At 43.0% G+C, this 15,424-nt stretch overlaps 1 protein-coding gene across 1 annotated transcript in view; it reads right to left on the bottom strand.

The window, feature by feature from the left end:
• Positions 1-15,424, bottom strand: part of USP7 (ubiquitin specific peptidase 7) — a 99,525-nt gene that overhangs the window by 12,350 nt on the left and 71,751 nt on the right. The window contains exons 16-21 of the mRNA XM_034785006.1: positions 12,053-12,187; positions 7,349-7,450; positions 5,440-5,545; positions 4,915-5,007; positions 3,566-3,633; positions 1,306-1,406 (exon numbers count right to left, since the gene is read on the bottom strand). Coding sequence (XP_034640897.1) covers positions 1,306-1,406; positions 3,566-3,633; positions 4,915-5,007; positions 5,440-5,545; positions 7,349-7,450; positions 12,053-12,187 — 605 coding nt within the window. The remainder of the gene's footprint in view (positions 1-1,305; positions 1,407-3,565; positions 3,634-4,914; positions 5,008-5,439; positions 5,546-7,348; positions 7,451-12,052; positions 12,188-15,424) is intronic.

The raw sequence follows: 15,424 nt of genomic DNA, 5'->3' as shown, positions 1-15,424 counted from the left end.
ACAGTAAATCAAAAATATTGTTGAGAAATACAGAAATGAAGTTAGGAAACCTTTAAAGATCCACCATTTGTACACACCAGGACTGTAATTGTCAGCCATGATTCATACCTTTTGAATATATATGTGCTGTGCAAGGACTTCTAACACATTTGCACACCATACGTACTTATTTGGCAGCATGCTGACTTCATTTGTTTGAGAGCACGGTCTAATGGCACTGGTTCCCCCTTCCCTCCCCGGTATGCTACCACATACCTTTACTACATTGCTGAAAACATCTTACATTCTCATGGAAGGTTTTTATTAGTCACTTCGCACAATGACTGGATGTACAATAGCATCCCTTGAACCACAGATGTGAAATGTGTATAGACATTAGTATGGGTCACTACTGACTGGTACCCCTATCTTCTTGGCAGATCAATAGCACCAGTGTACAAGCTGTGCACTTACCCAGAAGTCAGCAGCCAGCCAAAGGTGCATAACACCAACTGGGTCAACAGGGAATGCGAGTTCCAAGGCATGACATGAGAAATACATTCATCTCACATAATCTGGGGTAAGAGTGCTGAAGATAGACTAGCTGGCTTCCACCCACTGTCAGCCCATGGAGAGAAACAGAGCAACACAGTTGGGTGTGACCATCAGGAGTAAGAGCACAGAAATTCTGATTTATAGCCCTGACAAACTTAAGTAAGATCCCTTTACTGGATATAAGCTGCAGGAGTTCTCCCTTTGCCTTGGAGAAACCTCCAATAAGCACCAACATCCCTATTATTTGAACATGTGCTCAGTTAAGTTAGAAGCATGTCATCACTGTAGGCCAATGTGTGACTATAAAGGAACATGAGTAAGAGGGAAAGGGAGGCAGCTTAGTTTAGGCTGAAGTTATAGTAGTTATAACACAGAGACTTAGATTAGAATTACAGCTAGGCTCTGCAGTATAGTATTTCAGTTACGGTGGCTCCAAGGGCAAAGCTGCAGAATTCAGACTACCTGCTGAACACAGATCTTAACATTATCACAATGTGAAGATCTATTTCAGTATTTATTGGTTTTCTAATTCAGGGTGAAGAGGTATTTTTAAATCTTAGAGTGACAGTTTAATATTCTGAATAGTTTAATTCCCCCGCCCCTCCAAACCAGTAAGTTGGTACTGCTGACTATGTCTGCCATTAAGCAACTATGCTTCTCAACATTTGAAAATCATTGTTAAAACTGCTAAATAGAAAATCTTTCTCCACTTAAATTTAAGTGAACCAGGTGATGTAACCCTGATTATAACCATCCCTTCAAAACACATACTTCTGAAACACTATGATGTCACCATCCATGAGTTCATCAAGAGCCTTATCAAGAGATACATCATAGTCTTGAATTCTCTCTGTTAAATTCGGTTTAACTTCCTGCAGTAAAAACAATAGGGAAAACAATCAGAAGAAATAAATGACAAAATAAGAAATCCTCACAGCTGCAAAAGTATCATAATGGAAGATGACTTATTCCCTTTTTCAACCTAAATTTAAATGAATGGGGGGGTGAATTTTGATGGGTTTTTAATTCAAATTAGATTTCATTTACAAACTTCATTGCTCCCAATAGAGTTTACTACTATTTCTACTTTATCCATGAAATTTGCACTAGATTCTCTTTTAGCTGAATTGAATCCATTTTAAAATGTTTCATATAGTCCATTACACCACCTCAATAGCCAGCCCCAATTCAAAATTCTCCAATGTTCCAAGACTTATTTTTCAAATCACGCAATTTTCAGAATAGTAGTGGAACCCAATTAATATTAGTTTGTTTTTGGCAAGGTGAAACCGATTCACTGTAACAGGCTGCCCTCTCCTTTTCAAAAGGAGTGGAAAGCCCCCAGAGTATTAAATACACACTAGTTAAATAACTATAATACACACATATTGCGAGTTGTTTACTGGAATATAAATATTTTTGTTTAAAGGAACAGGGGGCAGAATCTTTTGTGGTCCTAACCCATACTATTTAAAAAAAGGAGCTTTTATAAGTTTAATGTGAATTTGGAAGTGACTGTATATATGGAAGTTCCCTGGTAGCAGTTCTGCCTGTTAGTACGGAACTCTGTACATGGCCCAGGAACCATCACTGAGAGCAGCGTGGCTGCTAGCAAAGCAGGCACCTAGTGGCATTAGAGCTCTCATTCCTACTCTAGCAAGGGCCTCAATGCAGATTCAAATCCCAATAGAGCAATTTAAAGTTGTTATAAACATGTATTGCTCCTACACTTTGGTGAAAGGGTTGCCTGCTGCCTCATATAGTGTGGTGGAGGCAGGAGAGGATGCAGCATTCCCTCCCCACAGCTGGAGAGTCACGTGCAGCGGGTCCGGCACTGGGAGCACATAGGCCAGCCCTGCTAGCAGCAACAGCTGTGCTATCACGGTGACTTGGGAACATGCATAGATTTAGTGCTAACAGCACAGAGACTTCCATGAAGGTAAATGTATATTTTTGAGTTTAAAAGTTTTCCTTACCTCAGACTGTGCAAGCAGAAGTTTTAAAGGGTAGGACTTTTTAGTCACAAATTACTAGTGGCGTTTTTGATTACTGATCTTAAAGTTAGGATTCTAATGATATTCTCTTGTGCTCAAGTATTCAAAAACTTCAGAGCCATAACTTTTGGGGTACAGCAGATTAACCAAACATTGCTGGGCACATCATCTTTAACAGTGAAAGCTCTGTTTGTTAACTGATGCACAAGCTGTAAAGTTTGTTACTTTAAAATATTTGCTAGAATATGCAGCAAAATCATAACTAACAGCCAATCCTGGAGGAGGAGGAATGGTAACAACCTTGAGAGAGTTTAACAGGGTTTTGTGGCTAAATTATTAGTCACGCTGATGCAAAAAATCAACAAAATCTTAAAGGATTTTGGCTTTTAATATGGGAGCAAGTGTCAGAGCAAGTGTTCAGAATTTGAGTTTCTCTGAATTCAGCTCCAGATTAAAGGCAACGGTAATGATTTTTTGAATAGCACAGAGAGCTACATAAGTATTCATTAAAATAAAAATACATAATCAGATGAATTTTATACATTATTTTTCAATAGTTCAGGAACACTGATCACTCTGAGTATTTCCATTCAGTGAATGGCACCATTTTATCTCAGTGAAACTCGTCTCTTGGTGACACAGCATTGTACCTAATCAACAAGAGGAGGCTAACCTCATGTGGCTGATTAAACTTCACTGTTAAACCAACTGTTTGTAATCAAAGCTAGCTATTAACTTAAAAAAAAAAAAAAAAAGTTATGAAATTAACCTTACAAGCACTCTGAAATGACTGATTTTTAGAGTTTCCAATGGGACCTAAGCCTCAGTTGGCTTTCTGTGTGGTGATGGTTTCTTGTCTAAATGTAATATCTAAAATTATTTTATTTCTCACTTAAAATGTTATTTTAGTGACATGTTCTTTGTATTTATATAGAGTGGTTAAAATCTTTTATATACATTGCAGTTTTTCCATAGAGAAAAACTTGCTAATGACACACAAACCTAGATTTATTGTAGGAATAATAATCAATCCAAACCTCATAGAGGATAAGGTTAGTTTCTTGGGGAAATCCTGCTCTCTCACACATAACTGGAAGCAAGTCACCTATTGGGAAAAAAAAGAAGTGTGAAGTATGTTATAGCTTTCGCTAGTAGCGAAAGCTATGATTAAGGTTGCAAAAAGGTTCCATTATAACGCTCCAAGTTTTCAGATGTCCAATTTTATGACAAATTTCTCCTTTAAATTGAAACTTCCCATCCTTAGGTTTAACCCAAAAGGGGTTTTATTTTTATTTTTTTAAATTTGAGGAAATTTTGCACAGCCATCTCAATTCTGCTAGTGTAAAATAATGCCATACTTTTAACCACACACAAAAAATAAACAGAGCTAGAGCAAAACCAAAAAGTTTTACGCATAACATTTTGCACGTAAGTTACTGTTAATGTAGAGCAACATTTACTTTGCTTATGGGCAGAGACATTATTAACAATAAGAAATCCGAGTATCACTTCTGAACACGTTCAGTGCACATCCGCTAAGGCTTTTCAGTGGGGCTTAATGAAGCTCTACCCTCTTTATGTCGTCACATAGGAGTGAGGTGCACTAGAACTTTACACACATAGTCTAACCAGACAGGCATAGGGGCCGCAGCTGCTGCTGGGACAATTTGCCTGAGGTCATTTTGCAAAATGTTGCAGCAGAACACTAAAACTGTAACATTCAGGAATAAGAAAACAAGTAGGAAAAGCAGATCCTGAGACTTTAGGGTGATTCTGCAACATTTGCTGTAATCACCAACACACTGTAAATCCTATATTTTTAAATAAAATTAGAAGGATACAGCCAGCCCAATACAAAAATCAATAGACTGCTGCCCCATTAACCCAGCCTTGCAGATAACTGTCTACAGCTAAATCTCAGCAGCAAAGATGGAACTCACAATTCCCCCACCCCATTCATTTCAATGACATGTAAACTTCAAAGCCTCGCTGGAGACATTTAAATTCTACAATTATTGAGCAAAAACAATTTTCTCTCTTTGGGGGGGAGGGGAGAGGATATTAAGCTATATTAATGAACCATTAAGGCTTCCCAGTTGAATTTAAGTTAGGAAATAGAAATGTTAAGGTTCCTGCAGCCATGTTGCAAACCTTGCATATTTCATGCCATACTTTTAAAATATACCAAATTATACATTTATCACATAAACACAGGAATAGAAAACATTATGCCCGTCAACAAACAGGTTAATGCTGCTGTAGAAGCCTTCATTTTTGTATTTCCTGAATTTCGCTTTCAACAGTATAACTAACATTAAATGCAAAATGCTATATTTATATAATTGATCATATTATATTATAGCTCAACAAGAGTTTAAAGACTTACGTATTTTACAGGATATAGGTGTGTAGATATGTCCACAGTAATTCAAACTCCGAGTTTTTGGATCATACATCTTCAGAAACAACATTACATCATCTACAAGTTAACAAAAAATAATCTGAAGTAAAGCCATAATTTGAGCACAACTGAGGATTACCTAATTGTAAAATTCCATTTTCATGCTCAAGGCCACAGTAGTCACAAAACAATGTCTTTAATTAATAAGAAAACATGTAACCTGGTAACAAGATAATTTCCTTAAAATACTTTTTAAATATTGAAGCCAAATAACCCCCACACAGCTGATTAAATGAATTTTATTCATACTAGAACATCTGAAATCCCAGTCTCTCTCCAACCTGGAAGAGGACAACACAAAATGAGGTCAGGTGATCAAATTATACTAAGAGCCACAATCTGACAGTACATCAGGCAGAGTGAGCGCCAAAGAAGGAGCACTCAGTGATTTTCAGGTACATATAGAATAAGAGATTTTGTATTTTCTGAAATTTTAGCATATATACTTACGATCTTTATCAAACTTGGGTAATGTTGCCCCAGTAGCTGCCATCTCTGGATCTACTGTTTCCAGGAATATTGTCCATGGATTTTCATTGTCACTGAGCTCAATCATCTGATTGTTTAGGAAGCAGGATATATAAAACACAACATGAGCAAAAAATGACTTTAGATGAGTTTCATATAGGCTAGGGTTACCATATTTCAGCAAGCAAAAAAGAGGACGGGAGGAGCCCCGCGCCTGTCCTGCCCTAGCCCCGCCCCTCCCACTCCCTCCCCTCAGAACCCCCAACCCTCCCCTGCTCCTTGTCCCCGACTGCCCCCTTCTGGGACCCCTGCCCCTAACTGCCCCCCAGGACTCCACCCCCTACCTAAGCCTCCCTGCCTCTTGTCCCCTGACTGCCCCCTCCTGAGACCTTCCCCACATCCTAACTGGCCCCCTAGGACCCTACCCCCTATCTGTACCCTGACTGCCCTAACCCTTATCCACACCCCCACCCCCAGACAGACCCCTGGGACTCCCACGCCCCATCCAACCACTCTCCACCCCGACAGCCCCCCCAGAACTCCCGACCCATCTAAACCCCTCTGCTTCCTGTCCCGACTGCTCCGATCCCTCTCCCCACTCCTGCCACGACTGCCCCGCCCTCAGAACGCCCAACCCCCCCCACCCCCCCCCCTATCTGTACCCTGACTGCCCAAAACCTTATCCACACCCCCTCCAGAAAGCTCCCCCCCCAAACTCCCCCCCCCGTCTCTTGACTGCTCCCTCCAAAACCCCCCTGCCCCTTCTCTGACCCCCTGGCCCCCTTGTTGTTGGCCTTTGCTTAATGTCTCTGTGAACTAGCTCAGGAACGGCTTGAGCCCTTCGTCCCGCACGCTGGGAAGCAGTGGGGGAGGAGCTCCAGACTGCTGGAGGCGATCTGCGAATGCAGGGAGGGAGGAAGTGATCTCCGCTGCAGGGGAGGCGGAGGAGGGGCTCTCTCTGGCTGTCGGAGCCCCATGTAAGTGGCACCATCCGTCTGGCTGCCCTGTTAGCCGCGCACGCTCTGCGGGGGAGGGGGGAAGTCCGGACATTTACAAATTGCCCCCGGACGCTATTTTTAGCTCAAAAAGCCGGACATGTCCGGGGGAATCCGGACAAATGGTAACCCTAATATAGGCAGAAAACTTAGTGGAGTGGTCAAACTGCATAATTTAAATTAAAACAAACCAAGAACTTATAAGGAATCTTACACTGTTGGGAAAAGTCCCTCATTTTTAGCTATGTTGGTGAGAGCTAAAGATTATATGCAATCCTCTACCAGCTTGCTAAAGTAAGCAAAACAATATCAAATATTGCTTTCGATGTGTGTTTTTTAAAAAGTTACACACAGAACTTTAAACTGCACAGAATTTTACTTAAAGTGAACTCTCTTGTATGTTTAAAAATATTTTATTTCCGTCCATGTCCATTATACTAGCAAGAACAAAAATTAAGGATAAACTTAACACAGGGGCTAGTACAACTTTTCGTATCCCCAATATTATTGATATTTATATGCAACATTTTATTTTATGAAGTTTCTAAAGCATTCATGGAACTCATAACATATTTGCCCTTACATTTGATATTATGTAGTAAAATGTAAAGTTAATGTTAGTGACAGATGAATAATGATTGTGTCTCCTTTCATTACAGTAAAAAGATCTAGGTCTGCCAAATCTCAAAATCAATCTGCCAAATCTCAAATCTACTCTAAATCAAGGGCTACTGTACACTGGTCCCAGATTTCACAAGTTTTTCTATGGTGTTACAGGGGACATAGGTTAGTTTCCAACACTTAAGATTTTGATGTCCTGAGGCCACATCTTTACTGTTGGAACTGTAAATGAGACAGACTTAGAATTAACTTTTCCCCTATTAGCAAATATTTACAGTTTTATTGCCATCCGCTTCATTATCTAACATCGCTGGTCGTTTAGTTCCATTACTTCTAGCTTGCATCGGCCACAACCGTATTTGATCCTGTGGAAATCCCTAAGTTAAAAGAAAGGTGAAATTATAAGAAAATTTAAAAAAAAATTAAAATACTTTAATAAAACCAGTCAAAACTAGTCAGTGTACAAACATTCAAACTATGACAAAAAGAAGTTACTCACCTTGTGCAGTAACTGTGTGTGTCACTATGGGTGCTCCACTGTAGGTGTGCTTGCCTCCCTACACTACTGATAGGAGAACTTCAGTAGCAGTGTCCATTAGACCCACACACGTACTCTCATTCCTTATGCTGTATCACGAGGCTAGTCAGCGACGTGGGCTAACCCCTTCTCAGTTCCTTCTCTACCACAGTGTCATTCACAAGAACTCCGAAGTAGAGAGGAGGAGGGTGGGTTGTGAACACCCACAGGGGGACACATCTCAAAGAACCATTGTTACTGCACAAGGTGAGTAGCTACTACTTCTTCGAGTAGTGTCCATATGGGTGCTCCACTGTAGGTGATTCCCGAGAAGCATCCCTTCCAGAGGGCTGAGACTTCTTTAACTGACCCAACTCCAGTGACAGCACAGTGGAGCCAAAGGTGGCATCAGTGGCGGAGTCCCCAGTGATCCCATAATGTTCCACAAAAGTGTGGACTGACACCGCTCTACAGATCTCTAAGATAGTGACGTTCTTGAAGAAGGCGACAGATGAGGAGATAGACCTTGTAGAGTATGTATGAATAATATGTGGAAGGGTTATATTAAGAACCTGACAACACTGTCTGATGCAGTTCGAGACACACTTGGAGAGCCTTTGGGCTGATATTCCTGGGCCCTTGGATCTTTCCGCAATAGAGAGGAAAAGCCGGCGGGACTTTCTGAAAGCCTTTGTCCTGGCCAGGTAAAAGGCTAATTCTCTCGACATCTAGAATGTGCAATATAGCCTCTCTCGCGCCTCGGTGAGGCATGGGATAGAAGGTTGGAAGATGAATCAATTAGTTCACGTGAAATGGGAGGTTAACTTAGGAATGAATTTTGGATGTGGCCTGAGCATAACTTTGCCCTGAAAGACTACCATGTGGGGGTGGGGGGGGGGGTGTGCCATCAGAGCTGCTCTTTCTTCTATTCTGAAGAAATTGCAATCAGGAAAGTGGTTTTCATTGAGAAACTGGTGGCTATGGGTTTGAAGGGAGGCCTAGTTAGTTCTTTCAGCACCAGGTTTAAGTCCCATGTGGGAGGAGGAAGTCAAGGTTGTGGGAAGAGGTTTACTATACTCTTGAGGAACTTTTTGGTGATTGGGTGTGACTGCACTGAATATACCTCTACTGGAGGTGGAAGGCTGTTATAGTCGATAGGTGGACTCAGAGAGTTTACAGACAGCCCCAATCTTTTTAGGGCCAGAGTATAGTCTAAGATGTTGAAGAGTCGCGGATGTCGGGGAGATCTGTTGGGAAGTACACCAAATCCAAAACCTGGACCATTTTTGCACGCAAGTATGTTGTGTTGAGGACTTTCTACTGTGTAATAATGCCTCTTGCATATCCTTTGAACAGGAACTTTCTAGTTATTTGAACCAAGAAGGAGCCATGCCTTGAGACAGAGAACCCTCAAGTTGGAATGTGGGGGATATCCATTGTCCTGGGACAGTAGGTACGGAGTGACTGGGAGAGCGATTGGCGGGCATGTTGCGAGCTATGACAGGTAAAGGAACCAGGTCTGTCTCAGTCAAATAGGAGCGATCAGAATGATGTGTGCGCAGTCTTTTTTAAAATTTTCAGCAGGACTTTCAGTAGGGAAAAAGGAGAAAAGGTGTAAAGTTGTCCCCATCCCAGGGGAGGACGGCATCACCCAGGGAGCTCTGTCTTATCCCTGCTCTGGAGCAGTAGCGGGGACATTTCTTGTTCAAGTAAGTAGCAAAAACGGTCTGTTGTCGGTGTCCCCTATTGCCTGAATAGATCGTGAAGTACTACTTGGTGTAGCTCCCACTTGTGGTCATGTGGGAATTAGTGACTGAGACTATCTGCTATCAAGTTATGTGCCTCCGGGAAGTAGTCTGCTGACAGTGTGACCTTGTGGGAGACACACCAGTTCCATAATCTCATCCCCTCTGCACAGAGGGAGAGTGATCAGGCTCTCCCTTGTTGATTTATGTAGTACATGCAGGCTACGTTGTCTGTTAGGACTCTTGTGTGTGATCCTTTGATCATCGGGAAGAAGTGGGTACAGGCATTCCTGACTGCTCTTAGGTTGAGGAGGTTGATGTGAAGGGATCCCTCTGTGGGTGACCATTTGTGACGGTACTAAGGACGTTTAGATATGCACATCCCCCCCTACCCCACATGAGCAATGTGTCAGTGATTAGAAGCAACGATGGGCGGATTTGCAAGAAGGGGATCCCTTTGAAAATGTTGGTTGGGTCTTTCCACCAATCTAAGGAGATTTTGACCCAGGTGGGTATTGAAAGCGGTTTATCTTGTCTGTCCCTGTTTGGGCTGTACACAAACTTCTGGAGGCACCACATGTGAAGCTTTGGCATGTGGTATTACCTCTGTGCCCGCTGCTATGTGCCCTGAGTTGTAGGCAGCGTCTGGCTGATATTTATAGGCAATTCTGAATGGTCTATATGAGTGTGGCTAAAGAGAAGAATCTGTTTGAGCAAGGAGAGCTCTGGTCTCTAGAGTTGAGGTCAGTGCCTATGAATACTAGGTGCTGCACTGGAGTGAAGGCGGATTTCTAGGCGTTGATCTGTAAACCCACTTCTGTAAACAAGTGTATTGCAGCTTTGGTGACTCAGTGAGCCTCTTGTAGAGGCTGGGCTCTGAGGAGGCAATCGTCCAGATACAGGTAAATCATGATCTCTTGGGAGGGTAAGTGGGCGGCCACTACTGAGAGAACCTTGGAAAATACTCTTGGGCCGATGACAGTCTGAAGGGGAGCACCCTGTATTGATAGTGGTCTTATCCTAGAGAGGATCTGAGAAATTGTCTGAGAGTCGCTAGGATTGAGATATGAAAATAGGTGTCCTGAAAACCAGTCTCCCTGTTCCAACGCTGGAATGACTGTTGCTAAAGTGACCATCTTGAATTTTTAAGCCTTGACAAACTTGTTGAGAGCTTTGAGGTCTAGTATGGGTCTCCAACCTCTCTTCCTTTTGGGTATTAGGAAATAACAGGAGTAGAACCCTTTGCCTTCTAGATGTTCGAGGTGCTGGTTCTATGGCTCCTAACTGGAGGAGATGAACTACCTCTTGTCCCACTGGGGTGGCGGCATAGAGGTTGGTGGTGATGCCCATGGATGGCCATGCCAAGATGGTGGTAGTGGGGGCCATCTGAGGATATCCTTGAGGCTCTGCTGATATTGGGCACCGTAAGGAGTTTTTGAGGAGTACTGAGATGCCACCTCCTCAGGTTCACTGTCCAAGCTCTCACTGGAAAGTAGGGGAGCATGGCAGAGCAGTGGGGAAGACTCCTGTGCCAAGTGAACTCGGTGCGGAGGTCCTGGCACTGAGAAGAGGAGACCCCGATGTGTGGAGTGCAGGAATTCCAGTGGTGCCATCTGACTCAGTATTGTTGGCAGTATTGTGGTGGATGGGGTCTTGCCCATACCATTTGCTCTGGTGTCAGATGAGGTGTCAAGGTCAGTACCGATGAGGAATCGTGTATTGATGTTTTCTTAGAGGACTGCTTACTCCTGCCTTTGTCCATAGGTGCCGTTGACTCGGTGCCTGTGCCCATTGACTGTAGGCCTGTCAACAGCATCTGCCACTGAGGACTTCCATGAGCACCGGACAGAGAAGGTCTCTGTGCTGGTGGTACTGAGGATACCAAGTGTGCCGGAGAATGTTTACGGCTACGTTGGGGCTCACTGCGGGGACTTCTGCTCTCTTTTTGATGATTTGTGAGAGGGGTCACCGCCTTGTTTCTTTGACTCACAGCCTTTAGATGTTAAAGGCTATGGGGAAGACTCACATCTGAAAGGTGACTTGTGGCACGGGTATGGAGAGGGTCGAAGAGCCACCTCCATGAAGATAATCTTCTGCCTGAATTCTCTACCCTTATGAGACCTGGGCCTGAGCTATTCGCAAAGACCACACTTTTATTCAATGTGGCCTTCCATGAGACAGCAAATGGGCGTGCTTTTCTGCGATAGGGATTGCCTCTTTGCAAGAGAAGCACTTCTTGAAGCCCAGTGATCTGGGCATACCCTGTAGGGACAAGGTCCCCAATGAGGAGAGAAGCGGGAAAATAAAATAGGTTTTTTTTGTTTGTTCTTCTTTAAGGGGAAAAATAAGGAGAAAGAAAAAAAACCCTACAACTAGAACTACAACTAAGAAGCTAACTAACTACAGAAAAGCAAATAGCTCAGTTTCTAGCCAGGGGCGGTAGAGAAGGAACTGATGGGGGTTAGCCTGAGTGTGCCAACTAGCCTCATGGAGCAGCATGAGAAGAGACAGACAGTGCATGTGCAGGCCTAACGGATACTGCTACCGAAGTCCTAAAAACAGAGCACAGGGACGCAAGCACACCTACACTGGAGCACTCACAGGGACCACTACTCAAAGAAGCAGTCACATATACCAAGAGAATTCAAAGATTATAAAGTGAACAAAATGTATTAAAATCATGTATAGTTAGATACTGTGCTACAGAAAAAACTTACCATTGTTTGAGACAGGTTTTGAACAAATTCTGCAAGTGTGGAGTTTTTTAATACTTTGAACACAGTATATTTCACTTTTTCTTCATCATACATATCATTGCCTTGGTGGCCACAGAACTGGTCCTCTGTCACTATCTGAAATTGAACATTTTATAAACATTACTTATATATAGTTTACAGCTGAAGAATCAGAAACACTGTTGATGTAAGCTTTGCCTCTGAATTTAATTGATTTATTGGTTAGTGTCAATGTTCACACTTAAATCATTTTGTGTTAATAAGTTTTCAAATATATAAGCTATTAATGAAATTTAAGACAAACTATGCTACTCAAAACCACATTTAAAAATTCACAAATATACCAAACGTTCTGACAAAAAACAGCACAAAGCCATTAGCATTTAGGCTCAAATCTTGCAAACACTTATGCACATTAATAATTTTAGCATTAGAGAAGTGCCTCTGCATTCAAAAGGAATAGTCACTAACGTGTTTCCCGGAATAGGGCCTTAGTTTCCAGGAATGGGGCCTAAAATATTATGGACCAGTTTCTGATCAATATACCAATTCTGCAGGGGAGTACAGGAACCACACACCCAGGAGATCTTGCCACTGTGGAAAAGCCCTGGTTTAAGTAGAATTTCATTCTGGTGTAGGGCCAACCTCTGCCTATTTTGTGCTGTTGGATGGCTCCACAGGAAGCCATAGCAGTACAGTATATCGAACAGCAGCCACAGGGCTTATTCTAGGTAACACTGGGGACTGCTCTGGTCCCTAGCCATCTAAAAATGTGAGAGATGCAAAGGTAACATAGTTCTCCTCCACTCCTACATGGTGAACTCGGCTCAGCTGCAGTCCAGAATTGGGGGCTATAACTAGCTATATTTCAATTTCAGAAAGTAATTTATGGGAGATCTCCTGAGCTACCCTAACACTGCACTGTAAGAGTCTAGCCCTTTTCCTCTAATATAATAATTTAATCCTCTCTAAAAAGCCATGAAAAGTTATATTCTTGTATAAGTACAATAAACAGTGGACCAACAGAAATGGCCATGAATATACTGTTATTTCCCCCTGAGGAGTACTATTAATTTCATCAGGACTCAAGGTGACATTCGCAGGTGTAAGAAATGGTAACTTACTTTAACTGTGGTGCTTTGCGATGACACACAGACGTGTATTCCACTTAGATGTGTGTGCACCCAATGCACCGGAGCTGGAGAATTTTGCCTATCAGTACCAGTAGGGAAGTGGCACTCACACCTACTGGCCATAGCACCTCCCAGGGCTACATGAGGCAGCACTGCCACGACCCTTCTCAGTTTCTTCGCACCAGACGCCCAGACACTAGACTCTGATGCAGAGGGGACGGAAGCTGGGTCATGGAATACATGTCTGCATCATATCTTGAAGAACCACAATCGCTGTAAGTAACCGTTTCTTCTTCTTCAGGTAGATGCAACTATAAATTCCACTTAGGTGATTCTCAAGCAGTACCCATCCCAGGACACGGGGCTTGGAGTCTACCCAAACAAGGATTGCAGGGCAACCTTACAAAAACTTGCATCCACCCTGGGAGATGCAATAATGGTGTAATGATTCGTAAACACATATATGGACAACCACAGAGCAGCCCTGCAAATAGGCAATATTGAGACATCACTGAGGAACACCTTTAACTATGGCTGTGTTCTCACAGAATGAGCTCGCATCTGCTGAGGAGGTGTAGCTGAACCTTTTTCATATGCAGTCTTTGTTTTACATTTAGAGGTAGTCTGTGAAGAGACTGCTTGACCCTTCATCGGATCTGCATATGAGACAGGTGAGGCGACGCACAAAACGGTTTAATCCTGTCCAGATAGAAGGCTAGACGTCATTTGACATCTAATGTATGGAGAGGCTGCTCCTCAGGAGATGAATGCAGCTTGGGAAAGAACACAGGTAAATACCTGGTTCAAATGAAACTGAGAGACCACTTTAGACAAAAATTTTGGGTGTGGTCATAAAGTCACTTTGTTCTTATCAGAATTGTGCATAAGGAGGTTCCGCCATCAGAACCTGCAACTCTCACACTCTTCTCGTGGACGTTATCGCTACCTGGAACGCAGTTTTCTGACAAAAAGCGGAGAAGAACAAGACGCCAGAGGCTCAAATGAGGGTCCCATTAAAGCTGCTAGGACTGCGTTAAGGTCTCATAGAGAAACCAGCTCTCAGACCAGATGGAGACGAAGAAGTCCTTTTAAGAATCTTGCTACCATAGTATCGGAGAAAATTGATCTTCCCTGAATGGGGGAGTGAAATGCCGATATTGCTGCCAGATACACTTCCAATGAGCTACACAACTGAAGGTACAGCAGGCACTCCAAGATGTCATGGATAGAAACCAGCATCAGTTGAATTCTGAGGGCCAGTGATCACACCGAAAACTACTTCCATTTAGCTGAATAGGCCATTCTGAGAGAAGGCTTTCTACAGTTGAGTAAAAAGAAGAACAGGAGTACTTGTGGCACCTTAGAGACTAACAAATTTATTAGAGCATAAGCTTTCGTGGACTACAGCCCACTTCTTCGGATGCTGTAGTCCACGAAAGCTTATGCTCTAATAAATTTAATAAACAAGTACTCCTGTTCTTCTTTTTGTGGATACAGACTAACACGGCTGTTACTCTGAAACCTACAGTTGAGTAGAACCTGTTGAATAGCTGCCAAAAACTGTTCTTCCTCCTCATTTAGCTGCAAAGCATCCATGCTGGGAGATGCTAGGAGCTGAGCATGGGATGCAATGTGTGACTGATTCTCTGTGAGTAGGTCAGAATGGAGAGGAAGGAATAAGGGAGACTGAACTGACAGCATGAGGTCAGAGACCCAGCACTGCCTTGGCCATGCTGGGGCAATAAGAATGAGCTTGGCGTGATCCGCTTTCAGCTTAAGGATGATATGTGGGATGATCAGGATCTGGGGAAATGTATACAGGAGAGCTGATCGCTAGCTGACATGGAAAGTGTTGGAAAGGGAGCCTGGACTGAGGTCCCCTTGAGAGCAGAAAGGTGACATTTCCCATTGTCCCTTGTACTAAGCAGGTCAATCGTCAGAATGCTCCAAGCTGCGAAGATGACCTGGAGGACACTCGTCTTCAGAGTCCACTCGTGACTCAGGGAAAAATTCCTACTGAAATGGTCCGCAAGATGATTCCAGACCCCAGGCAAGTCGTCAACTCTCCTCAATGAAGAACTGCCACGAACTGATTGCTTCTTGGCAAAGTGCCATGGAGAGTGGTCCCCCTTGCTTGTTCAAATAATGTGTCATGGTAGCATTTTCAGTAAGTATGTGAACCATTGAGCCCCTGACACAGTCCAGAAAAGCACGACATGCA

The sequence above is a fragment of the Trachemys scripta genome, chromosome 10, assembly GCF_013100865.1.
Source record: "Trachemys scripta elegans isolate TJP31775 chromosome 10, CAS_Tse_1.0, whole genome shotgun sequence".
Lineage (NCBI taxonomy): Eukaryota > Metazoa > Chordata > Testudines > Emydidae > Trachemys > Trachemys scripta.
This window is presented reverse-complemented; position numbering and strand designations above follow the sequence as displayed.